The sequence below is a fragment of the Apteryx mantelli genome, chromosome 4, assembly GCF_036417845.1.
Source record: "Apteryx mantelli isolate bAptMan1 chromosome 4, bAptMan1.hap1, whole genome shotgun sequence".
NCBI lineage: Eukaryota > Metazoa > Chordata > Aves > Apterygiformes > Apterygidae > Apteryx > Apteryx mantelli.
This window is the reverse complement of record NC_089981.1, coordinates 78,491,693-78,518,916: the sequence shown is the minus strand read 5'-3', so window position 1 is coordinate 78,518,916 and position 27,224 is coordinate 78,491,693. Positions and strand designations below refer to the sequence as shown.

At 46.7% G+C, this 27,224-nt stretch overlaps 1 protein-coding gene across 1 annotated transcript; it reads right to left on the bottom strand.

Moving 5' to 3' along the window:
* Window positions 1-26,189, bottom strand: EXOC3L4 (exocyst complex component 3 like 4). The gene is made up of 12 exons (XM_013941002.2): window positions 26,182-26,189; window positions 23,706-24,105; window positions 18,915-19,566; window positions 16,675-16,792; window positions 15,027-15,152; window positions 13,605-13,705; window positions 11,530-11,625; window positions 7,307-7,421; window positions 4,450-4,572; window positions 3,573-3,725; window positions 2,109-2,230; window positions 1-163 (listed from the first exon to the last, which is right to left on the bottom strand). Exons 2-12 carry the CDS (start codon window positions 24,058-24,060, stop codon window positions 1-3), a joined length of 2,124 nt encoding a protein of 707 aa, XP_013796456.2. The 5' UTR covers window positions 24,061-24,105; window positions 26,182-26,189.
* Between the last annotated feature and the right edge of the window lie 1,035 nt (window positions 26,190-27,224).

The following is a 27,224-nucleotide window of genomic DNA, read 5'->3' as shown; positions in this document are numbered from 1 at the left end:
TTAGAAGCAGCTGATGATTGTTGGAGCATCGATTTCAGCGAAGAGTGTGCTGCTGGCTCCACCATCGGGGCTCTCCTGCAGGCGGTATCTCTGCCGAATGATTGCCTGTCTCTTGGCTCGCCCCAGGCCTCGGAGTCCGAGAACCGCTAGGATGTGCTCCTTTCTGCGGAAAGCCAAACAAGACCATGCTCATTCACGGAGAGCAAAAGCCAGCCAAGAGATAAGTGACAACCAGTGACAGGACAAGGCAATGGCAAAGTGCCTGGAGGGTCCCCGTCCCTTCCCAGCCTCCGTCCCACAAGCAAGCAGAGGGCTTGCAGGAGCGAGGCATTTTGGGGGCACTGGTGAGCAAGGAGGCAAATCCTGCCTCAGACCTGCTGTTCAATGCTTTATCCAGGAGGAATCCCTTCACTGTAGGGGAATAGTGAGTTACGGTGCGAACGACCCCAGGGAAGGAGGTCTGCAGCCTCCGGGGCTGCCCAGCAAGCTGAGCTGGACTCCTGCCTGTCCCCAGATGGAAAACAGCACCTTTCTGCTGTCTGTGCCTGCGGGAATTCCCTCCTTCATCTGTAAACACACGCGCCGTCTTTTGCAGGTTTTCCCGAGAGGCTGCAGACCTTTTATTTAATGATTATTTTGAGTTAAACAGTGGAAGTGCTAATATTTGGGAAGCTGACAGGCACTAATTAGATTAGAGCTAGGAAAAAGAACGTGAAAACACACCCTGTTCCAGTAATCTCTGTATATATAGCTTCAGCAACATCTCTGAGAGCTCAAGGCACGCGTTAACAAAGGCATGAAGAGGAAGCAATGCAGGTCTGGCAGGTTCCGCCTCGCTTTCCAAACTTAATTGTTGAAAAATGATGTTGCTCAATAATGGAAAGGCAGGAAATAGATGAAGCAGAAGGATGAACCTTTAAACCTGGCTTGAAAATTATGAAAAGTACCACAAATCCCGACTCTGCAAATGGCTTTTCTGCCTGGAGAATTATTTCCAAATAGATAATTTTGACCAGCCCTCATTTAGCCCCCATCCCTCCTAAAACAGGCATTGCTTCCTTCACCAGCTTAATCTGGCAAGCGGGATCAAGGCATTCTTTTTGTGGAATATATGTGCTCACCTAGAATATTACTTAGGAATAATTCTTTTTTTTTAGGACCATGTGTTGAATTTCCCCACACAGATAAACCCAAAGCATATCTTATCTGTTCAATTTAAATATACATATGAAGCATTCTGAGCCTCAGTTTTGGGAAAGGGAAATAGATTTAATGTCATTTTTTTCTGAATATCTGAGGGTCCATTTCAGTATTCTGAGCAACCTGTTAAATTTACTGTTTACAATTACAGTTTACAGATTATATAAATGCTATCCAGCAGTAAATCTGTAACCCAATGCAGATGCATCTGGTCTTTTTTGAGATCACTCTGATGAAACGGATTTTCTTGCGAACTGTACTACTAATATTCTTTCTCAGTGGTCATCAGAAGAGCTGTAGAAGAGGGGGTGACTTCTGGCATGCAGCCGTTCATCCATGCACAGAACTAGTTAATTAGCTTGTTTATTTTTTCAGTAATCTTAAGTTTTGCAGATGCTTTGGAACAGCAAATGGAAAGTACAAAAGAATGAATTTGCAATTTATTCCAGCAAAATTTAGTGGTTGTGTTGAGTCCCTTTCAGAAGCTGCAGATGAACTGTTTCAATGTCTACTGCTCTTTGATGTCTGAGCTGGGGAACAGGAGACAAAATATTTGCGCCAAAGCGGAGGCCTGCAAACTGGCAAGCTGTGCAAATACTGGTAATTTACTGAAAAGCAGCCTGGAGCTTTAAAGTGAAACGAGACTTATTTGGAGCAATAAAATGAAAAGGTTTTTGAATTAACTTGTGTGTATTATAGGATCTATCAGATGGGGGGAAAAAAAAGAGAAGGAATACAGCCACTGAGCATGAAAAATAAGAGCATTTCCCCTATTCCTGGCCCCTTGCATTGAGGAATAGCCTCTAACACGCTGATATGTCCAGGTCAGAGAAGCTCATGAGCTTGGCCAAGGCACAGGAGTGAACTGGTGTTGTCCAGGACAGAGCTGCTGGGGCAGTTTCACATACCTGATATCTGGATAATCCTGACATAGTTCCATAACGTACTCCTTGATTTTGTCTTTTTTCTTCTCCCCAACTATGTTTGCGATGTGATGTATGGCAGGAAGGAGCCAGTCGGAAGCAGACCCCTACAAACAGTTACATATACGGTGACTTTGGTGGAAAGCATGACACCTGGAAAATGCCTTTTTGTCCACACTCATGGTAAAGCAGCACAGAGCTTTGGCAGAAGGTTATTTTTGCTGTTATAAAACAGTGCTGTTGTGCTGTTTACAGTTTCTTTTTTGTTGTTGTTGTTGCATAGTGTGCAAAGTAGGGGCAGAGTTACCAAAGAAGAGAGGGCAATCAGGAGAAAAGTAACCCCTGTTAGCTCTTCCCAGGCCCATGATAGAGGGAAAGCTCCGCAGTCCTCCAACCCCACCGCAGCTACATCCAAGTTGGTGGGGAAATTTTCTTCAACATTTCCTACCTGAGGCCCTACTTACAGAGAAGTTTTCTTATGCATCCCAAAAAGCCGGCATAACTATTGCACAAATGACCCCACTGGTAGCTGCTGCAGCAGCACTGGGGGCTGTGAGCTGTTGTCTGGGAACTGTTGCTGGAAACATGATGGGAAAGAGCCCAAGGCATTAGTGGCCCCTAAAAGCGGAGTGCAGGACTGTGCCCACGCTCGCAGCTGGGAGGTTACCTGGGCAGCAGCGCTCACGGGGAGCCCGGACAGGCTGCCCGCAGGGAGTCAGGAAGCCAGCAAGGAAGGTGTCTCATCCTGGGCCACCCTGGGCTGGCTGCAGCACTCGAAAGCAGCTCATATGCCAACTTTGGCTACGTAACCATCCTGCTGGGATTTTGTGCCTGAAAGCCCTAGACGCCTGACTTTCTTCAAGGTCGAATGGGAGCTGTACTGAATTCAACCTTGGCTCCACTGAAAATCCCAGACTGATGTTGCCTAGCCACAAAACACTCAAACAGCAGCAATTTTCTCCCCATCACACAGTATGAAGACTGTACCCTGCCTGATTTTCTCACTGTTTATCACTATGAGCTGTACCTACGGTAGGAACCTTATAGAGGCAAGTTGCATCCAATGGCTTAAGGAAACAGGCCCATGTTCAAGTATACAGGATGGGTATGATCCTATAGCACTTCAGCTATTCCACATAAAGTGCCTGTGGGCCTGAAAGTGCATTAAAACACCAGGCAGTGCAATCAGGGAGCCATGAGCTAAATGCATACACAATGCACACACTCTGCACAGTACTGCAGAGTAGCTGCTGAGTCCACACGGTCACTTCCCCTGCAGGAATCCCCTTGTTTGCTCTGTTTTAAGCACTTCTCAATTACATGAGGCTGCACTCCACGGGAGCCATGCTCTCGCAGTTCCCCTGGAAGCCAAGTGGCCGATGTGCCCATGGGGACGTGATACCTCCAGGAAAGGTGCACCCCAAGGGTGCACGAAGGGAACTCGCGTACCTGATCTATGAGCATATTATTAAGGATTTTGGCTTCCTGGTTCATCCTTTTGCTCACTTGTTGCCGCGTCTCCCTTTTCATTTTCCGTCTTGGTTTGATGACCTGCGTGATGTATTCCCGCACCACGTACTTATGAATGTCACACAGAAGTTCCTGTTTAAAAAAGCAAAACTTGTAACAAATCTCAGGGAAGTTTATGGCAGAGAGAGAGGGCAGGGGAAGCCCTCAAGTCTTGAGCAACAGCAGTGGGTGTAAAGGAGATGCACGAATGTTGTGCACTGGCCAGCACACGCTGCACAAGGCCAGTGCCAAACGGCTTAGCATGGGAGCCATGTCCCCGCTTTCGAGGCACAGGACTAAGGCAATGAGCACAGGGAAACCATGAAAAGACTTTTCCCGGAAATGGCCCACAATTAGATGTTGGCAATTTGGGTCCCCACTAGTAAAAGGGGATATTTGGGACTTTTTAATAGTAGGTTTTGATGATGCTTGCAGATTTTAAATATAGAGCTATTGTTACATACCCATTTATTTCACAACTGTACAGATGTGGAAGGAACACATAAAGGTATATAAGCATATAAGCCTGCAATTTATGGAACTACAAAGCTCAGCAGTAATGTTCACAGAAGCTTTTTGTTCCTCTTTAATGAAACCAGTTCCCCTATTTAAACTACAGAAAACAAGGATGTTATTTATTCTTATGTGAAAGTAAGATAATACTGGTGTCAACAGTCCACACTTTTATAAATAGCTGCTGTTGTTGATGAGGAGCATTTCCAGGCCAGGCTGCAGCCTGGCAGTGAAACTATGACTTCTCTTGCAGCAGGATCTTGGTTTGCTGTGCTGCGCACGGGGCACTGGAACAGCCTCCTACCTGCCCAACAGGCTCCTTCGTGTGCTGTAGGTGTTCGGAGAACTGTGACACGGTGGACGCTAGCAAATCTGGCTTCTCAGTAGCTAAAATCCAATCTTTGGTGAGGATTTTCTTAAAGAGTGGCTGAAAAAGACCAATTAACTGATGTCACTGGTAATATTCAGACTATTGTTAATGCTGTTTAATGAGACCCAGAGAAAGCCCTGGTGTCCAGGCACACACACAAGGTCACATGAGGGATTCCCCAAAATGATTAATGGCTGGATCCTAATAGGCCATTTGACTAGAAGGTGGGACCTAGGTAAAAACCAAGCAGCTAAATCCTAACTGTGACCCTGAAAAACACCTGCCTAAGTCAGGAGATGCCCAAATTCCCTGGGAGCCTTTGATCTCCTTGACAAAGATCATTGGCCATGCCTCTAACTAATCTACTAGCCAGAAGTACCCGTCTGCCTGCTTGCTCTGAGGAGCTTGAGCCAAGACACATAGTCAGAGCACTAAATGTGCACCCAATCCGCACGCAGAGCAATAATGGTTAATGTTTTCTTCGTAACAGCTTGAGAGATGAGAGCTTTCAAGTAGCAGCTCTCTGTTTCTGATGCCTAACAAGAGTGCAGGGAGCCGGGTTTGATTTCTCTCTTTATGCGAGGGAATTCGGACCAACATCTCTGCTTTCTGCACGAGTGCCCTGGTGCAGGCATGGGAAGCATCACTCCTACTGGGGCTGTTCCATGGAGCAGGAGACACTTTAGGATTAACCGGACACCCACCCAAGGAGGAGACGCGCTGTAATCTCAGGTCCAAGTGCTGTTTCATGCAAAAGCCTAGATGGTGTTCTGATGCTAGCCATCTCCTTGCATATTTATAAAATATCTTAAATCTAAATATCTTAACAGTCTTGTTCTAAATATCAAAGAGATCTTAAACCTAAATACCTTAACAAATCTGTCTTACTCCTCACTGGGAGTTACACACAGCTACTTTTCAGCGAGGTATGATAACAGCAGGCTAGCTAACAAGGCCAGTGCTGAGCATTCTGGTTAGCAGGCTTTCACTAAAACTTTGTTGGATTAAAGGCTTACTTGGGACAGCTCATTTCTTGTAATCTACCAACTAGATTTTTTTAGGCAAATAAACTTGTATCCATACCATATGGATGAAGAAATAGATGTGAATGTTAATTGGGGGAAATCCAGGCATGGGTAGAGCAGGTTGTGGCTTGCAGCCATATATGAGGTCTGTAGTGGCACACTGGTTTGCAACAGCTACGGACATGAAATGTTATATGGTATTGGACATGTCAAAAATTATCCCAGTAATCTACCATCCCTCCAGCCTTCTCCACCAGGAAAACAAGCTCCTGTTCTCATGGGACTTGCAGGGGGTCTCTCCCTTCTCCCTGCAGATCTGAGCATCTGAGCGAGGTCTCACATGGATTTTCCTTCTGCTCATTGCTCTGATGATGTGGGGTGGAAGTGGCAACTGGGAACATCCCCAACTTGGCGCTTTTTGGTCAGTGATGACCTGGGAGTGACTGCACCTTTTCACATGTACCCTGGGTACAAGCTACTCTGATCAAGTATGTGCATTGACTGCTGGACTTCTTTTGCTTGCTGACTCTTTAGAATTAAACTGCCTCCATGTTGAAACACACCATCATTTGGTAAAGACTTCTGCTGGAACCAAAAGGGATTGTCCTAGGGATTACGTTCAAAATATCCCTTCTCTGGCATATCTCCTTTGTATTTTTCTCAGCTTAGCTCTCAGGATTGCTGTCAATCCTGTCTGTGCTCCTTGCAATCTTCCCAATTATTTCCCACCCATGCCTTTGCACAGTGCTGCCAGCCTTCTGAAAGACCATTTATAAGTGCTTTGCCTCTCAGCTCTCACAGTGTTGCAGCCCTCTTGCCCAATGCCTTGGCTCGACTCCTTCTGTGCCTGCCCCTTAGGCTCCGATTCAAAACACTGCAGTCAATGGAAAGTCCCTTTGGCCAAGGGGCTTAGCCTTGATCAGAGCAGGGCTCTTGCATGACTGTTTCTGCTTCTGAAAGTCATGCTTGGTGATTTAGAAAGTGAGTTAGAACTAGTTAAAAGAGGTGGCACCAAAACCTTAATTTCCCCCATCTTTCTTGCTGTCCTAGCTAGAGCTGGTGGACCCCCAGCAGGCTGAGCGTGGGAAGCCTTGTCTATAGCACTTGGGAAGCACAAACTGCATCATAACACCTTGCCTTTTAGGTGTCTTACCACAAGTTTGCCCAGCCCAGCTGATACCAGAGTTTTATCTTCCTCATGATGAAAGAATTAGTCCTTTTTTCACCATGAAAACATACTGGAAAAATCTCTCTACCAGAATATAAACTCTATTCTATCTGAAGAGGCTGTCATATAGCTTCTGGGCAGGAGTTAATAACAGACCATGGTGGCAGATCTATGAATAAATAACAGAAATCAGAAGTCCTAAAAAATCCAAATCTTTTGATGGAAGGAAAAATGTCTCACCGAAATTGATTTCCCTGGTGCTTCACTAGAGGTGAAGTTTCCCCCCACTGGTTTGGCCAAGATGCCGGAAGCCACTAAATATACTTTTCTTTCGGTTGCTGTTATGCTAAAATAAACAGCTTGACTAATATATCACTGTTTATAGTGAAAAACTCCCAGGATACTGGAAGTGTGACTTTGGATTAAGGAGGATCTGTACTGAAGTTAGCATGATGCATTTTGAAGATACCATAATTTCATACACTGTAAAATGAGGTCTAGTCGGAGAGACAAGAAAGGGCCAATAGCCCTCTGTTTCTGCAGTGGTGCTGCACATACTGCTTATGTTTAGGGAATAAGCTGGCCAAGATCCTCTTACCTGTGTTTTCGTTCTTAATTTATTTAAAAAATTGTTTCTGAAGTTCTTTGTCAAAGCTGCCAAAACATTTTGCAGTTCCTCAGTGTTGACTTTAAACACTGTTTGTAAGCCTGACCTAGAGAGAGAGAGAGAGAGAGAGAGAGAGAGAACACCGCTGATTTAATGTTAGAAAGTGAACTATTATCCTGCTGTAAGCAATTTAGCCAGATTGGTATCTTGGGTATTTTTAGTACAAACTTGCATATCGCCTGTACTTCCTCTTGCAAGATTTCATGGGTCCAAATAATGACTCTTTTTACACAATCCTGTGCACTGAAAATGACTCAGAACTGAATAACTGTGCTCAAGAAAACACCTATTTCCTCATCAGATAGGGCAGTTCAACCATGAGGAGTAATAACTCAGGCCTGTTACTTTTTTACTTGCAGTGACACTTCTGCTAAATGTTCTCCAAACGCCTGAGAAAGGTCCCTGCACCAACGGACTTACGGTGTAAAAGACAAGTAAATAAAGCCAGTGAAGGGAAAAAAACTGTTAAACTCCCCTGCCCAAGAGGCAGGCTGACTCACTCTATTCAGTATCTTATCGGCAGTGACGTGAATGGTGAATTCTAGGGGTGGAAATTCATGGAGGTGCCTAGGAAAAGTGTGTAGTTCTGGAAGGTTTCACACTGTCCAATGAGGAAAAAAATACAAGTTCTGAGTAATTAATGAAATCCTCGGCAATATGTATAGACTGTCAGGGCATTTACAGGCTCCTGACTGTTCTCACTTTATGTCGTTGTTCTTCTGTAACACGCTCCACTGAGGCAGCAGCATCCAAGCAGCAGAGATCCCAAAGACCACGCTGCAAGCTGCTATCGGGGCTTCTGCCCATGCAAACCTGCGCTTTCAGCCTGTCAGGTGCGGCTTTCCTGGGGACCTCAGCCCCTGCGTTATCTTGCTGGTAGACTGATTCACTCCCCAACACGTCCCTGCTTGTGCCATCCCAGCCTGGGCTTGGCAGTGTAGCTCAGTGTGCACCCTCTCTCCGCGTGAGATCTCCCTGAGGAAGAAGGCTCCGCTCCCTTGGAGGTACCACATATACTGCGAGGTATCAGTGTCTCCATAAACAGTTACTACAGAGCACTGTTACTACAGTTCCCTGTTGCTGCTTGGTTACTAGTTTACATGCTCAGTGCTGAGACTGCCCAGATTAACTAAACTGCTCCAAAATTAGAGAGAAATGTGAAGCATAAAAATTTTCCATACTCTTGGTGGATTAACACCAATTGGAGTAGTTGGATTAACCAAGGAATGAGAAACTTAAGGTCTATTAAGTACGATCTCCAAAGAACAAGTGAAGAAATCCCAAAGAAATTCTAATTTCTAGTTGAAACAGGCACACAGTTTCCCCATCCTATGCATGTATCCATGATTTCAGTTGTTCTCCTACTGGGCACCTGGGAGGACTTCTGATCTTGTGAAGCTTTGTGTGGAAACCAACCCAAACCCAGGTGCCCATCTCAGAGGACACGGCAGCTGGGCCATATGGGAGCTGCTGGTTCCTGGTCCAGTTGTGTGGGGGCTCACAGTTCCCGGGGTCTTTCTTGATTACAGTTTCACTGGAGCTAAAGTTCCTGCATAAAGGTTTGAATTTCACAAACAAGTGCTTTCTGATAAAAGGGTTTTGTCAGGAAATTCCTGCCCTCTATCAGTTCTCCTGGGGAAAATGGAAAGGTGATGGTGAGAGAGCATTTTGTCGGGAAGAGGCTAGTGCAGACACAGGCTGAGCAGGGGGTTTGGATACTCCTTTCTGTTTCTGCTTTGCAGAGGAAAGGCCTTGCTCTACTCCCAGCTGAATCAATTGACTTCAAAACATGCAAAAACAAACCTCTTGTCCCAAGCTGGGTGCTCAAATCCATAACTAAAGCCATGCTAATGCTGAACACCTGAAGTTTGCATCCAGCATCCCTAAAATCATGCTGTGGGGCAGCTAGGTGTGTGGTCTTGCTTGTCCCATCCCAGTAACCCAACACCACAGTTGTTATATTTAATTCGATGCAGGAATAAACCCATGGAGCTAATTGAGCACAGGAGTACCTGTCAACTCCATGCCTTGTGTTGGCTTCTCCCTTTGCCACCTTACAACTCCTCAGCAGGGAATTAGAGAGCAACTTCCTAAGGAGGCAGGACTTGGACAGAGAAAAATGCTGGGGTCAGCTGCTCAGTGACAGCGGGGAGAGAACAGCATTTATGGAGAGACCGTGCCATCTAGAGACTTTCTGATGGTAGTGCTTACTGAGGGTTGGAGCAACAATACCCTGCGGGAACAGGAACAGCCGCAACACAAAACCCTCTGCACCAGCCTGACCAATATACGGCATATATCCCCTTGTCACTGGTGGTGCCAGGCAGCAATGCAGGGCCGTAAGCTGGAGATAACATTTTCAATCAGGGCAGAAAGAGGAGGGATGGCCGAGGGTTGCCAGAGAGGGGCTGGCCAGGGTGCCACCCCCTGCTCTCCAGCCCAGCTGGGACTGAGAGGCCAAAGGCTGGTCCTTCTGGTGGGCCAGTCCTGGGGCTGGGTCACTGGCTGCAGACCCCCCCCAGGGAGGTGCTGGCTCACCCCCGGGAGCAAGCACCTCCTGAGTGGAGATGACCACCTTTTTCAGAGGCTCAATGACAAACCATTTCCTGGGGCCCAGAGCAGCATGTGCTCCCATGCACTAGCAGCATGTTTGCTGGCCAGGTTGGCCACCGAAGCAGCACATCTGCATGGCAGGGACTGCCCCAGAAGCCGAAGCACCCCTGGGCTTGGTCCTTACCTCTCTTACAGCCCAGCTACCACCTGCAGCCCGTGGGAAACCTCCTGACCTGTTGTGGTCCCAGGGACATCACACAGACCTGCTGGGATTTGATGTGCCCCCATCTTTTGTCACCTCTGGGATGGTGGGACTGGAGCCTTTTCTGAGGCATTGGGTAAATGGGGATACAACGTTGGCCCTGTTTTTGAAGGTCCTCTGGGGCAGGTTTTTGCACAAACCATTTGTAGCTGTAGACAGGGCTGGTGCAAAGCTACCCAGGTAGTCTCAGTGGGCTGTGTCCTGATGTCTCTGCACAACGTCTTCCTAGGGCAGGTACAATATCAGTGTCCCCAGTTCCTCATGGCACTGGCACCGAAGGGCCGTGGCAGCTGTGCCGGCAGACCCTGGGCAGCGGCAGCTGTGGGGCTGGAAGCTGCAGGGTTGCCTTGTGCCACAGTACTAGGCTGAAGGACCAGACCCCTGGACGCTCACTGCCTGGTACCTTCCTCCATATGAGGAGAGCGCCCTCTCCTGGAAGTAGACACTCTAGCTAGATAGAGCTGGTGGGCATACCCATGTATCAGAAGCCTTTTGAGAGCACGGCGTTAAATAGCTAATTCTTAACGTATGTAAAGCCCTAGAAATTGCTACTGCCAGCAGTTATGGCAAGGGTTTATTTGCAGGTTGAGTGCTTTCACAGAATTTCCTCCAGACCAGTGTCAAAAGCAGCAGCGAGACTGTGCTGCTGGTTTTATATTGCTCATCTCAAAGACAAGAGATGAAAGAATTCCCTCTGAAGCTGAAAAAGACAGGCTGAAAATGAGTCGAAAGCTTTCATTCAAGCACCATATCCTTCCCTGCTTCTGTTTCTTCATTCTTATTCCCCCCATTTTTTTTTTTTTTTTTTTAACTCTGAATCTCTTAGGGGACATCCCCACCGTGAGGTGAAGCATGGGCTAGAGACAGAGCATGTGCATGCAGCATCCAACAGTCCCCACGCTTCCTGTCCGCACCACAGATTGCCCAAAGCATCCACACTGCACCTAAGAATACATGAGCTTGGGGTATTGCTGGCAGATGGGGCTGCAGGGCACATTTCAGACCCAAGCCACTTGGCATGTATGAGGGCTTGGGCCACGTTCAGTCCCATTTGTATACTCTTGTCCCTGAGTCTGTGCTGCCTAAATACCACCAGGGAGAGATAAGGGTGGACTAGAAAATGAGCTCTGATCTGCACTTGACCAGCAATGCAGACCCATTCCTAAAAAGCCAAATCCATCCTTGGTATAACTCATTTCTTTCCCTGCAATTACACCAAAGGACGTTCTTTTCTGTTGACTCCAGCATGGCACTGTTTGGTTTTTCCTTGTGATACACTGAAACCCATCCAAATCCCTCCCAGAAACACAGCAGCTTAACGAGGGAAGAGCAGACTTACACCAGGTCATGGAAGCTGTTGATGTAGGCAGCAAAATAGGGCGCAAATATTGGACTGTCTCGGGAAGTGTTCCACTCCATAAATTCCTCCCCAAATCTGCAACAGAAATGCAGGTAAGACTAACTGCGGTAGCACCAGAAACAAGCCAGAACAGAATTATTCATATTCTGTGTACATGGGAATGTCAAAAGACATTCACTGCTGGCCCAATCTGTCCTCTGTGTATGCAGATATTTTTTTCAGTTGTCTTAACATGCATGTGCATTAGAGGGGAATATATAGTAGATAATTATTGGTTTAGTATGTGCTCACTTGAATGTGTAAGCAGCACAGTTTTGGAGAGATTCCAGTAATCTTTATACATGAAAGCTCCTGGGTGAAATTTGTGACTTTCTTCACTCTAAGCGATTAAGCGCATTAGTGATACTCAGTCTCATAAATTTGGCCAGTCATTTCTCTGGCTTTTGGGGCAACATAATACATGCCCTCTTAAGCACACAATGAAGAGATTTAACTCAGGGCTCCTTTTACAACAGAAGATGAATATGAATGAGGCAACACACCTACACTTTCCCCCTTTATTCTTAGCATGATATATTAGGTATCTGTTTTCTGTGTACTGCAGCTTTTATGGTTTTGACAGCCATCTTACAGTCAGGTCCATACAGACTGCAGGAGGGTGCCTGCTCTGGCAGGGGTTTTTTGAGTCTCTGGTGCTCAGTTTCTCTATCGATCCAAAGCAATCTGCTCAGGCTGGCCTTAGCCACTTGCTTTTGCCTTTGTTGTTTAAGAGAAAGCTTAAGTTTCAGTGACCCTTCCACCTGGATGCTTTTGCTGCCCTTGATGAAGGCTTGTACTTTACACCAATTTTGTTATACAAAAAGAAAAGAAAGCAACATCAGCAAGTACCGCATTTCTTCTAAAAAATCAAGAAGGCTTCAAAGCCAAAAAGCTAGTTTGAATGGCCCTGTTTACCCAGGATCCTGGAGACAAGCTTAGCTAGTCGCGATATTAAAGATGAGCTTTCAAACGGGAAAGCATTGCCTTTCACATATCTTAAATACCTGTCATTCCACTACTTCACGTTCTCAGAAAGCAGCGTTCATGCTCCCCCACACTCAATTCTGTAAAACGTCTATTAGCAAACTACCCACTCAGCGCCTTCCGGAGGTGTGAAATTTCAAAGGTTAATGCAGAATTATTTTTAGTCTCACTTTGGAGTTGATTCATGCTGAATGTCCTTTCTTTTCTCCAAAGTGCTGCTCCAGAGAGTGGGTACGACTCCCCTTGAAACACAACCAAGCAGCTGTGGAGGAGGTAGCTTGCAGCTGTCCCAAGATGAGGAAAGGACTATTTCATCTATGAGCTAAAAACCTTTCTTGGGAGCATCCCTAAAGCATGTGACAAGGTTTAAGGTCTGGAACCATAACTCAGGGACTGCTCCCAAGCAGAAAAATATTATTTCAGCAAAGAGGCAGGGTACTGTGTCCTTCTGGAACTGAGTAAATTTTAAAAAGATTCAGAAGGCAGCCTCGATACATGATTTGTGTTCTGGACCTGGGTGTAACAGTGAGGTAATGACGAAGGTCTGATCAGCCATTTCTCTGCCTATAGTCATGGGATCCATGAGATGATAACCCTACAGACAGGACTTGCCTCCTAAACCAGCAGCCTCAGAAGGGGATATTTAGTCAATGCTGTCACCAAATCAGTGCCTGGGCCTGTGTCCCCATCAAGTGCTGCTTGCTCATGGCTGGCACGATGAGTGACCAGTGTCCAGCACAGTGAGTGTCCTGAGCAGATGTGGCAGAAATCCCTCTCCAGCCAGCAGCTCCTTCCTGGAGCTCTGGCACTAAACTTTGCAACTCGCAAGACTCCCAACCGGGTCTGTTTATGACTCTAAGTTGTTTTGCAGCTTGCTCATTATTGGGCTTATTGTGATCTCTAATTCTCCTAGGAGCAGACCCATGCCTGCCCGATGCCAGCATTTGGCCCAGTGTGTGGACCTTTACCCTGTTTTTCTCACAAACATGGTACTCATTTGGAAGGAATGTGTTGACCAGAGCAGTGATGACCTTGGTATGAATTCATGCAGTTCTGCCAGGCAGAGCTCAAGCGTTTTCATTTCCAGGCTTCTGCTGATTGCTCTGGATGCCTTCATGTGCTCTGCAATGATCTAGAAAAGGGCAAGGCAAAACTCCAGTGAATGGCACAAGCACGGGAGAAGCCTCCTTTGCAATGATCTCATGCAGCTTTGGTTAATAAAAACATTAATGACTCGCCTAACAAAGGAGGAAAAGCAGACTTGTTGCCAGACGTTTTTCATTATTCTCTGGCAGTTTTAAAAATAATAATCCAAAATGGGCCAAGAGGCACAAACTGATTTGTGGCATAATCATTCATGTCTAATGTACCAGTAGCTTTGTGCTGTCTGAGCATGAGTTATAAGCATTGTCGACTGGAGCCCTGAGCTGCCCTGATGAGGTTGTTCTCTTTCTGGAGATTTGCAGGAGGGCACAATCCCCAAAATAACACCTAGGGGGTAGCTGGGGCGAATGAGGGGGAACTGTACCCTCTCTCTTCCAGGCGCCTGTGCTGTGGGCAGCTATAACCATCATCCCAGTGGGGTCCTGCACAACCACTCGTGGCCTTGCTGCCCCTGCTCAGGAGCTCTGCAGCGATCCCATGAGGGATCCCCGAAATCTTGCTGGTGTCCGGACCTCTTCCCCCCTGCTCTTCTGCAGCTTGTCCGCCCTGGCCCTTCCCAATCCCGTCCACACTACTTCGTCTGCCGCTGAAAAGCTGGGCCAGTTACGATCTCGCTCTAGCGCTTCCTGTGACATCCTACCCATCCGCTAATCCAATTCAGATTTGCCTTCTTAGTGATCAAAAATCGTATAATATTCATCTATGGAAAATGAGTCATGGCAGCAGGCAAAACTCTCTGATTTTCTTTCTTTCTTTTTTTCCCTCTTTTTTTTTGGTATTATTTAATTGAAATGACTCAACCCTTTGAAAAGTGAGGAAAATGAATCCAAACCCCTCCTGGATTTATTACCCTGTAGTCCCTAAAGCTAGCAGGAGCTTTTGTTTTTTTGTACTCTTTAAGTTGGAGTGGCTGTCACTGCCTACGGCCTTTCTGAGGCTGCCACCGCCCTGGGACAAAGCGCTCTTTCAGTGAAGGGGCTTTTCTAACAAACCTTTTCTTTCTGTCTTTTTTTCTTTCTTTCTTCTTTCTAATCAAAGAGATTTAAAGACTCTAAAATCAGTTGCCTATTATGTTGCTGACACAATTGACAGCAGGTTTAATTTGCAGCTAGAAGGCAAACGGTAGAGCTAAAAGTTGTAATAAACAGCATTTTCTCTGCTAATGTATTCTATGAGTGCGTGACTAACATAAATTATCACAGGAGGCAGTACCTACATACCAGAAGATAACGTTTCAGTTTCCTTGGAATCAAAGAGAACCGTACACTTTACACAAGCTAATTACATACCGTTTGAATATCAAGGGACAGTGATGAGTTGTATAGGTTTTCCTCCACTTCGGGCTGAACTTCCTTCTCCCACTTTTCTGTGATCTCCAGTTTCAGGATGTTTCCAAAATAGCTTTTGATTTTCCCCTAAATGTTAAACGTAGGAAGAAAATATGCTGCTCAGGATAAAAACCAAGCATGAGTAAGGCTACGCCATGTAAAACAGTGTATGGGAAAGCAGAAGTGGGTCCGCAGGGGAGTCCTTGGATGACCGGATCGTGGCAGTGCAAAGTACCCTTGGCCTCCCCCAGGCTCTTTGTGGGCCACATGCTCTCTGATGTGAGTTCGGCACGTTGTAACCAAGGATTTTTCCTTTCCTCTGGGCTTCCCCGTGCTGACTGCTCCATGGGAGGCAAATGAGGGCCTGCAGCATGTCCAAAATTATAGGCATGGAGCCGGCATCCTGCATTTTGCTTAACTGACACACAGGCAAGACTCACGTGTGCAGTGCAAAAAGATAAGCAGAATCAAAGGTCTTGTTCCAGATGCTTTTGGACTACACGGGATCTAAGGGAAAAATTAGGAGAGCTGTACTGTGTGAGAAGGCGTTGCTCCCAAATCAAGGGAGAATAACTTCCCTGACAGGGAAATGTGTGCTATTCCTTTGCAGGGAAGGTATTTAATCCTCAGAGTAATTTACTTCAGCAGATCTGGACTGCCTGTCTACAGCTACACTCTGGCTCAGTCAGTTGTTTCGTTGCGTGATTGCAAATTACTCCAGCAGGCATTATGCACAAGGTCAGGATAAAAGACCCAACCAGTCCTTTCTGGCTCTACAGCTACTTGTGTAAGTGGGAGCACTGTTCAGTCCCAGATGATAAATCAGTCTTGTTGCTGGTGAAATAAAATGCTCCTTACTAGCATGATGGAGCAATACCAATTTTATTGGTCTGGATATCTTGGGCTCACCTTGAAAAGTGCCTTGTTTCAGAAATGATTTTCAAAAATAAGTCTGAGCCCTTCAAGGACCCAGGAAAGTAGCTAGGCTTTGCAGTGTCAGAAAGCAACTACAGCTGCTGGGCATGGTCCTCAGAGAGGCTTACCCAGAGTCCCAGCCAAGGACAGGCAGAAAGACATCTGCTGATGGGGCTTCCTCGAAGGCCCTGAACCACGGGGACGTTCTCTGGTGGAGAGATGCCCAGCTGTACACAAAATTGTCTGCCCATACCACACGTATGGTTCAGATGTGCCAAAGAATCTTACATGCTCGAAAACTAGCAGTTAATATTTCTAACTTAACAATATTTTGCTACAGATATCCTCTTTGTGTTTAATCTGATGAAGCACAGCTCTGAACTTTTGGTAGACCTAAATCATACTGTATGAGCCTGGTACAGTTACTTTGGGTCTCTGTGCCTGTAACTATCAGGTTCAGGCCCAGCATTTAGATGGTTGCTTTGGTCCAAAACTCAGTGTTCAGGACTTCTCTGCTTTTGATTAAAAAGTCATCCTGCACAACGCTGAGTGCTCCACACCAGTGGGCGCTGACAGGGCTCAACATCTCACAGGACTAGAAATCACAATACAGAGATCAGAAACCTCTGTCTCACAGGCTGGAGTTCCTGTCTCCTGTGTGACAGACATGTGATAACAAGGTCAAAAATCTTACCTTTACAGAATTAATGTAGTTGTTTTTCAGTTTATCCCAATCAGCTGGTGTTAACAACAGGGAGAGGTTTTCTGTTTTAACTTCTGGTTTGAGATCAGGGTGACCTAGGAGGAGTTCACTGGAAAGATTCAAATGAACAAATTATTTGCCTTGGAGTGTGAGTAAACTGATGGAATATTCATGTGGCATGAGCTACATAATTATTAAGCTGTGAGAAATATACTTAAAGCTTAAACTGTGATGCTTGTTTTCAAGCTTTAACAAGAAAATCTTTCCTCGCTATTCAAAATCCTAATTATTCAAAATCAAAATGATCTAAGGTTCCAGCCCACCTTAGAAATCATGAGACTTCTGAGTTGTTTGGACATGAAAAGTGCTATGAGAATTTACTTTTTTAAATAAACAACATGAAGCTGATTCATTTGACTATGAGCTCGTGAAATGCCTTTCAGGGTAATTCCTCCAACAGTGTGCTGCTTTGGAGATAGCCAGTCTCCCTTGCTCTGCTCTTGTATCACATCACAGCTTTTGTTAGTCTATTATTTTTCCCTCTGTGTTATCCATAACAAGGCGAGATCCTGGAGGAGGTCAGAGTGCAAAGGGCAGCGTCTGGTAAGCACGCACGTGCTTGGGACACGGGGAATTGCAGCGCAGCGTTTCCCCCACATATGGAAGTGGTGGGTGGACGTTCAGCTACGGAGTCTGACTCCCAAGCGCGCTCAGCTGACACGCGACTTCACCACTCACTTTCCTCTGGATTACCATGAAATCAGGACAGCTGATTAGTGGGGAGGCAGGGGAAGGGAGGGAATGCTTGTGTTTCTCACTCTATAGCAAGAAACCTGCTATTAGCCTGTACAATTGATAGCATGTGCTACCCCGCAATCTGTCCACGGACTACAGAAGCATTGCATCTTTCAGTGTGATAAATGTGGAGAGGAGAAAAAGGAAAATATTCATGAATTTGATTAATGTGGGACATAAATTGCAAGCAGTCACCTGGTTAGCAAGGAAGAGAGCTGCAAAGGCAGTATCCTGTAAACAGCCTGTTCTTTCACTCAGCCACCCACAGGGTTCCCATCTTCAAACCACTACCCAGTACGTGGTTAGGTTTGGATCCAAGGTAAATGAGGATTGTACTGTACAAGGTCAGGCAGGTGCAGAGTGGTAGCTCAGCAGAAAAAAGCTCATCCTGCTGAGGGGTGTTGCCTGGTTTGTGCTTGTCCCTTCCTTAGGCATCTGGTTTGGGCCATTCCCGGAGACCAGCTGCAGGGCTGGACGTGATTTTGGCCTGACATGGTTGTTCTCATGTGCTTATGAATGAACCCACCTCCTGTGCATGTTGTCTCTCTCCTTCCCTCCCCACTGTGTATTTCTGCTGGATTTTTCTCTGTGAGCTCTTTGGGGCTGGGGCTGCGGTGTAGGCCTTAGCAATTAAATACAAGTGACCAGGGAACAATTGAGGACACACAACATCTGGATCTTCTACAGGTGCCTCTCTTAGGTGTTTCCTTTGGCTCTAAAAGGAGGCAATGTCCAGCATCACAAGTTTTTTTCTATTGTGAAAATTTCCTGCCTTTACACTCAGAGTGCCCTGATTTTTGATGTGTTTGTCCATCCAGCTGCTAGAATATTTTGGTCACCACTGAATTACAGGCAGCTTTAAGAGGTCCTAAAATACTTATATGCCATTCAACTAGTGGGCACATCTGAGCCAGAATCTTTGTTTTAATGTGGCTAATTTCATATAGTGATGCTTTGGCACCTCCTCAAGTTGACTTGAACAGTGAACACAGGGGGTGGGGGTAAAGTGGCTTGTTTCCAAATACATCACTGTTTTAATGAAACAGGAAGGAGGGAGGGCTCCCCCACAGGCCACTTACTGTGCCTGGAAAAGTCACCGAGCAGCTGTTGTACCTTGCAAAACATTTCCACAGAGGGAGCAGGAATTATTAGAGTTGCAATGCAGCACTTGAAAGGGGAGCTTCCTGGTTTTTGAGAAGAGCAAGTTAGAGAGGGAGGGAGAAACGGGGTAACTGAGATCTGTGAAACGCAAGTTTTATCCACAAACTTTTGTCCCCATCCATTAGTAGGTTAGTTATCAGGCTCTGCTGTATAAGTGATTGCATCTCTTTTGCTCACACAGGAAACCAAAAATAACTACGTGCTTTCAAAGCATCCTGCGGCCCTGTTATTCTCTGGATGTGGCAAAGACAGTGAAGTGCGTAACAGCAGCTTACCTCAGGTAGGTGTTAGCAACCCAGTCGAGCAAGGCGTAGAGCTCATTGAATTCCAAGGGTCTCTGGGAGAGATCTTGCAAGTGGGAAGCAATGGCCTTGTGAAAAGCCTCCACGTATGTGTTACACACCCTATAGTCCTCTGGATAACACTTCTTTACTGCAAACTTGACTTTCAGTAAATCTTCACTCAGGTTTTTCCTGAGGAAACCCAAGTGGAGATCAAGCCAAGAACTCTCTTCTTCCTTTGATGCCATGGGTATGCTCATGACTCTCTTTCTAGCGCTCTCGTTGATAGCTTCCCTCCACTCCTCCCTCCACTTTCTGGGTGTGCCAAGCAAGTCTGACCCAGGACCAGCGGTGTTGCTTGGATTAGGATGAGCTGCTTCTTCATTGGCAATTAAAGTCACCAAGGATGCCAGCATGGTCTCCTCTACAGTGGGATGCTCCAGTGTTCCTACCACGATGGACTGGATTGTACTCGTGATGGAATTATAAAGCAAATCCACATCCTTGGATTTCCTGGCAAACTCTTGGGGGTTATCTTTGTATTTGTCAGCATCCCTTTCAGCTATCACCTCATCTTCCAAGTGCTTGATGCTTGCGAATGCTTCCAAAAGTTGCCGGTTTTGAATAAGTTCATTTATTTCCATTACTGCAGAAAAAAGAGGGCAAAGTAGATATTAGATGCTTGACAGGCCTGTAACAACAGAAGATCCCCAACAGGGGGGCTTGCAGGACTGGTCTGAGTAGGCAGATCCCAGCAGTGCATGCAGGACTGATCCTCTCTGGTATTTCCAAGTCCTCTTGGACACAGAAGAAGAAAGCAGTGGAAATACAATCACTGCAAAGTCAAAGCCATATGTCTTTAAATAACTGGTTTGGGAGATAGGAAATACTAAATAAAAAAACCCCATAGCCCTGAAGGAAAACCTCAAGCAATGTCTAATGAGGGCTGCACAGAGGGCATTGGGGTCTCGGGCTGCATAAAACTGAGTCTGGCTCTGTCCCTCTTTTAGTTTGCGACTGAGGTGGAACTGGCAGCCGAGGCAGATGCTGATATACCTTCACAGCGGGGTTTTCTGTTAGCTGTGATGCTCGTTTCTCAGCATACCAGAGTGCCTTGCACAGTACTGCTCCTGCAACAGTGACTCCAGAACAGCCGGGCCCCTGCTTTCTCTGGCTGCAAGAGCAATTCTGCATGTTGCTGGAGAAGGCAGGAAGGGTGGTCAGGGGTCCAGCTGGAGGGAGCACAGCAGCACATGTCCCCCCTCGGGCCTTCTGAGCTCCCAATCTACCCACCAGGACATCCTCTACAGAGACCAAGGCTCTGGGAAAGCAGATGCTGCTGTGGGGATGCTTCTGATACATTCTGGGAACATTCATATTTCAGACGTAACCTTGGGCAAACCCAGGGCTCCCCTCCTGTCCTGATTTTGTGCCCTCTACCTTATCTATTCTGAGTTCTTCTGAGAGACATCCCTGAGTCAAGTCATGACTAACTGGCTCCTGGATTACTACAGAGATTATCACTAGTGATTTGTATTACAAGGACTCCTTGAGATGCAGGGGCCAAATTGCTCAAGCGCTTCCTTGAGCTGAGGCAACAAACCAGTGACTGGCCCATATGTGACTGGCTGCCCTTTCCAGCCCAGGGCCCAAATCACTGATTAGATTAGTGATTTTCCAGCAAATGGGCTGGAAAGGGCTTTTCCAGCCCGTGCCTAGCACAGCAGATAGCTTCTGAAAGATGCCTCTTATCTGTTCCAGACATTTTGGGATGTCTTTAAATGGCTACGGCCCTTAGCCCCCTCTCAACCAAAAAGAGGGGCTGGAGGATCAGAAGCCACAGCTTCTCAGTTCTGCAGTTATTGCCATCTGCAATCTCCCCTTGGCTGGGGAGAGAGAAGGGGCTCTGGGATGGGGCCCAAGGCCCAGGCATCTCCGTGCATGAAGAAAAAGGGGAGCATGGCATAAAGAAGCCATGTCTTGGGAAGCAGAAAGAGGGGAAGGTGGGAATGGAAAAGCAATCGGTGCCCCTATGTGGGAGGACATTGAGGAGGCAATGTGGGAGCAGCCACGGTTTCAGGAAGTCCCTGAGGTGTCAGGAATGCAACACCCACGGAGAAATATCAAAGTTTGCATGGTATGTGGAGTTCACTGGCCTAGGGCAGTTCTGGATCTTGTGAGCTGATCATTTCCAGCCTGAGTATAAACCTACAGACAAATGCCAGGTGCTGCCTCTCACCGGCAGCATTTGTTTTCCAAGCGGTGGACACTGCTGTCCCTGCATGGTCTGGGAAGGTGTGTGCACTGGGAGGGGGGATCCAAACATGTGTGCTTTTTCCTGGCACTCAGGTCTCACGTGGGGCCTGGGCACTTCCTTTGTTTGGTTTGCCTTGATAAATCCCCCCCCCCCCCCCACATCAGCCTTCAAAGAGTGATGGGTTGTGCTGGAGCTGGTGTTGTGTCTCCTCAGGCTGCAGTGCTGGCAGGGGTTGAACTAAAGGGTATTGGCTGGCTGTTGGCTGAGGCTGGGGGAGAAGCACCTCAAACCCCCAAAGTGGCTGAGAACTACTGAGTTTTCCATTTCTTTTCCAAAACCTTGCCACAGCAAGATCAACAGCCCCTTTGCCAGTAATGTAAGAGGTATTTGCTGTGGGTTGAGGGAATCCAAGAGCACTGTTAGCTTCTGAGAGGCCACAGGCAGCCCTCACCATCTCCTGCACGGTAACAGATACTCTGATCAGGAGATCCAACCATGATACTGTGTGTAAAACAAATCTTAAAGAGGAGGGAAGGGGTATTATTTAGGCATGTGTGGCCACAGTTTCTGGTGTGCCCACATAAAATGATATGGAAAGGTTGGAGAGCACTCAAAGAAGAGATGAAGGAATGGTTCATAACCCAGAATGTATGCCTTTGGGCTTATCTGCACACAGATTTTATACCCAATGCACCAGATAATCTGTGCAGTGTGGGGGTATCCTTATGAAGACTGAAAAACACCAAATAACCCAACTATTGATGTAGCATATAATGCATAGAGTTTGTGAGTGCCTATATGGTGCTACAGCTGCACTACACTCAGAGGGAAGGGAGATTGTACCAATTAACTTAATCTCTTCTAGATAAATAAATACAAAACCTGTTTTTGCCCAAGTGCTTACAAAGAGAGACTAAAGGAATACATTCTGTTCAGCATATCAAAGTGAAAATGCCATTTAATCACCATCTAGGATAATTATTCAAGGAGGTGATATTGGGTGCTAAATGGATCTTTAACTTAGCAATACAAGATCAGCCAGCTGGTAATTGAAGAAAAACAATTGAAAAGTAATTAACCATTATATAGCTTAATGGGGCATATGGTGGAGTCTCCATCACTCGCCATATTTATCTCAGGATGGGATGTGTTTCTGAAAGAGTTGTTCTAGTCTAGGCCAATCACTAGTTATTGGGCACAGGACAGGTCTTACTCGTGCAATTCACCAGCTTGTGTATTGCAGGAGATTAAAAAGAGTTTCTCCTACCATTTTGTATTGCTCCTGATCTATGACCTTTTGAACGGACTAGCAAAGCTGAAGAGATGGGCTCAGATCCAGCTTACTGACCTCACAGGGTATCAGTGTGAAGCTGTAAATAACTTTACGGTGCAGAGGAACGTGTTATAGCAATGGGATAACATCAGCCCTTCTATCTATTCCCCATGGCATGCTACACAGTAGACCCAGAGCTTTTCTTCTCTAGGAATTTAGGCTGATGAAAGGTCAAGCCATATTGACTCATCTCAGTCTGTCTCCTGAATGCAATGTAATACCTCTGCCTTGAAAAAGCAGATGAGAACATTGCTCAAATCAGGTTCAAAGGCATTGCACTCTGTTCACACCTGGGGAAAGGTGAGAGCTAAGCTGATAGTAGTTATTATGATTTGACCATGACCCATTATCTAATGCTGACAAAATGTATGACAGTGAGCCAGCTTGGGGGAAGGGGGAGAAAACAATACTTGCAACACCACTGTCGTGAGAGGAATAGATGGAAAGAAAGTGTAAGAGAGCAAAAGCACCTGTGGAGGTCCCTTTGCAAGTCAGTGTCTCAGATTAGGAAGCAAGGTTCTGAGCTGGCCCAGATCACATCCAAACAACCAAATAATTTCCCATCATGGAGGAGCCCTTCCTCCCAAATCCAACTAGACTAATTGACAATACTTATTTACAAAATAGTCTGTATTCAGCAACAGTGGCCCCCAGTCATTTTGGTTCTGTGAATATGGTTGATTCACTGCATTTCTCACAGCCAGTCCTTGTGCATATCATCCTTATTTTTTATTTAAAAACATGACTTAACAGGACAATTTATCAAGGCCTTGCAATAACCTATACAGTACAGTCTGGAGACCATCAGTCTGACAGCTGAAGAGCAGAAACTATCCAGAAGTGCAATGCCAGCTATAGTATAGGAATAGTCCGCATTGCACTTCTGCACAGTTTCTTCTTCTCAGACCAAAAGTTCCCAAACTGGGCTCAGCAGATTGGTGACTGATACATATGTGGACTGACTTGTTGATATGCTGATTGCAGGTAGGCTGACTGATACAGTTAAATTAACAGTGGAGGCCACAGAACAGCCTGTTCAATGACAGGTGACCTGCACTCAGGCTGAGACCAAGTGTCTCTAACGGGATGCTCATTTCTTTAGCACCTCTGTTGGGCCCAAACTTGCAAAGTGTAAACTGCTTGGAGGTTGCATTTGTCCTGCCAAGAAAATCGCATTGTTGTTTTCTCTTCTTACCTGAAAGAGGTTTTCCTTTAATGGGCTCTAATTCTATCTTCTCTCCAATCTCCTCCATGTCGTTACAGATCGTGGTTTTGTCCTGCTCATAGCTCTTGGTGAATCTAAAAGAAAGACGCATGCCTCTCAAAGTGCCAGTAGATTCCTTTTCTTTATCTTTGTTCAGGTTTTGTTTTGACTTCCGGATGCTTAACATTGTTTTAATTCCTCTTTCAAAGATCCCTATGTCATGGCTGTGCGAAGTCGGGCTATTCAATTCTGAAGCAACATCCATCTTTTCCTTCCCGGTACTGTTTGTTGGAGAGGCTGGTTCTGATGTTACACTTGTTGGATGTAACTCCTTATTTCTATTCATCTTGTCTTTCAACAACAGGTTTTCCAAAAATGTTGATGGTAATGACTAAAATGAACAAAACAGCAGAATTAGATGAGAGAAACCTAATAGACTATTACTGTGTCTCCAAAGTTGGTCTTGGACTGAAAGTCTTTGTCCATCCTGCTTAATCCAAGGACAGAGCAAGTCTGTTATAGGTATCTCTACCCACAGAAACTAGGTGCTGGCCTGCTTTTAGCTCTGGAAGGCTCTAGTCCACCTCCTTAAATCAGGCTAGTGACCAGCTGTTTCTTCAGCATCAAGGAATCACTGAAGGTCAGGGATGCTGAAATCAATTAAAACAATACCATTTCTGTTGGTAACAGCACATGTTTTTGCTATCTTCCTTCCAGACGGATTTCAAGCCATGTAATAAGGATAACCCTACTTGGGATAGGTAACCCACTGGGGTGTTCCCACTTTCTAATGCAGACATGGCAACTTTGGGCTGTGCTGCTGCTTCTGCCCGAGGCCAGCCCTGACCTGCAGCTGCTGGAACGGGGCTCACAGGGTGGACGGTCCACCATGGCCATTGCACTGCACTGATGCAGGGGGCTGAGCAAAGCCTCCCTGTTCGCCTCTAGCCCCTTCCACCCCAAATCAAAGCAATCTCTGCACTCTGAATCGTCATGGTTACAGTGAGGGAGGCTGCACGATGCAGCAAAGGTTCATATCACTCATCCTACCTCAGAGCACTTCAAGGGCAAAGAGAGGAGACCCTGGCAACAGCCTGAGTCTTTGTTGCAGAGTTTCACAGACCCTTGTCCACACCAAGGATATTGCAAACAACTTCCCAACATTGTGTTAACAGGCCCCAGTGTTGCCTCGCTCCTTTCTTCAGATTGCTCCATCATGTAATGCTGTGAATGGCTATCTCAAGGGCCAAGAAAGCCCCTGCACGAGCAGTGGGGGATGCCACAGGGCCCTGTGCACCTAGGAGCCCAGTGCTTCCCTGCAGAGGTGCATGCATTCAGATTTCTAAAAATGACTGTGCCTCAGTAAGCACCTAGGTGGGAGTTGGTTCCCCTACACTTGTTCAGCTCCTTGTCTGCTGTAAACAGACTAGCTCCCTCCCCACCCTGAACTCTGGCCTGGGTGTCTGGGAAGGGGGCAGTGGGAAAGGTTTTGCCTCCCTTCCCCTCCCTTGCACAGAGCTGAAACCAGGTCACCAGCTAACATAGCCCGGTCTGGGGAACATTGCGCATTGCAGAGCTCTAACGATGGTAAATGCCGTTTCCCCACAGTGAGCTCAAGGCAGCTCAGCAATCAGTTTGAATCATTAGAAACAGCTATTCCTTGAGGTCACCCAGGAACCGCCTGTTTCAGGTCTGTCCAGCTTGCAGGAGCAGGGGATTGAAATATGATTATAGTGAACAGACATGCTGGGACTCTGGAAATACATCTCAGCCTTCCCTGATCAGAGTTTGGCCAGATTTTTACCCTCTTGCGCACATTTATTCCCTAGGTTATAAACTGCAAAGACTGTGGTTTCCCATCAGTTTGATGAGCTCCTTGCACAATGGGGCTCAGATCCTGCGTCGCAGCTTCTCAGAGGAAATACTGAATTATTCTTATCTCTTGGCTTGCCTTCCTCAGGAGCCCACCTCACCACAGCCCATACAGCAGTGTGGGAATGGAGAGAAGGGCACCCCATTTTCCAAGGATTTCAGTAGGAAAGGGACTGATTTACTAGTTCAAATTCTGTATAGTGGGTGTGTGGCCTGAGTGGAACAAGAGCAGCAATTAAGCATGTAAGTTATTTGAGGGAGGAAGTCAGAGAAGGAGGAATTAACCCACAGGACAAGGGAAGAGGAGATACAGACCCAGGTGATGACCAAACTGATCCTCTCCGCAGGAAGCCAGAATAAACCAGACATGAGCCACAGAAACTGAGAAACTGAAATTGTGCGAGAAATCCAGGGGCACTGCATAGTCCAGCTCAGGTTTCCCAAACCTCTGCCGGGCACAGAGCCCTCTGAAGTCCTACGAGAGCCGTCAGGTGGTGGTCGGCTGAGTAGAAGTCCCTCCTGAGCATGCTTGCTGGCAGAAAGGCTGCCCCGGTTTGCAGGGAAGCCCAGCCAAGTGGCTCCGACACAAACTCACCTGTCTCAGCTCGCAGGAGCCCCTGGCTGCACGCCAGCACCCTCAGAGGATCTCTCTCTGGGCAGGGAGCCTCCCTCCATCCTTCCTGGCCTTCTGAAAAAGGGTTTGTTGGAGATGGAAGAAGGGCCCATCCACTCCTCTTCTCCAGCAGCTTTCCCTCTTTGTTCCCCACAGAGGCTCAGGCACTCTTTCACTTTCGTTATGACCTGGGCATTTAAAGGAAGGGAAGAGGCAGGGGAAAAATAGCAGGCAAGTTCCAAGAATTCAGGTTAATTATTTACCATATAGACGGCAAGGTAACCTCAGCACTGAAGGTGAAATGGGGGGCTTTGACGGACAGAAGTGCACAGCGACAAGCTGCGCTCCTCCTCAGTCGGACACTGAGCCCCATTGCTGCAGCTCAGCAGTCCCAGTTCAGCCTCAGGGAGAAGAAATTTGGCACCTGGTTTTGCCCCGCATGGTGTGAAGCCCAGCAGGGTTTGAATACGAGGGTTCAAAAGCAGCTTAGAGCTGCTGCATGGAAACTGCTACATTTCAACTCCCATCAACACCGTTCTGCCCCATTTCCAGAGGTCACGGACAGCTTGGTCTATGTAATGGTTGACAGACTTGGGTAAGGAACCAGGAGCACTGTGCGTCCTGCTGTTACATATTCACCTCTCCTCTCTGTACTTGTCTGGTGGCACTTATTTCTACAGGGATGATGGCCATGGATTCTTCCATCCCAGGAGCATTTGGGCACATCAGAGGGAATTCAAAGCAGAGGAACAAAAATATGCAGGTGCCTGGAAGGTTTAAACTGCGTTAAACACAGTCACTTGGCTGGTTACTGGGCCGTTTAAGTGATCTAACCCTTGGGAGCCTGCAGTGCCTGTGTGCCTGAGCACCAGGCTGGGGAGATGGCACACTTCCAGTTAGCAGAGGCACCAGCGTAAAGCAAGAGGGGTAAATCAGGAGGTGCCACGTAACCATAGTGCCAAAGACAATGAGCGTGTTTGCTCTATGAGCCTGCCAACACCTCACCTATCTGTGTGAGAGGGGAG

Coding starts and splice junctions, on each gene's coding strand:
- EXOC3L4 (XM_013941002.2), bottom strand. CDS start 24,060: ATGAATAGAAATAAGGAGTTACATCCAACAAGTGTAACATCAGAACCA. Junction 3,726..4,449: donor CGAAGGAGCCTGTTGGGCAG/GTAGGAGGCTGT, acceptor TTTTTTAAACAG/GAACTTCTGTGTGACATTCA. Junction 2,231..3,572: donor ATAATATGCTCATAGATCAG/GTACGCGAGTTC, acceptor AACTGTTTGTAG/GGGTCTGCTTCCGACTGGCT.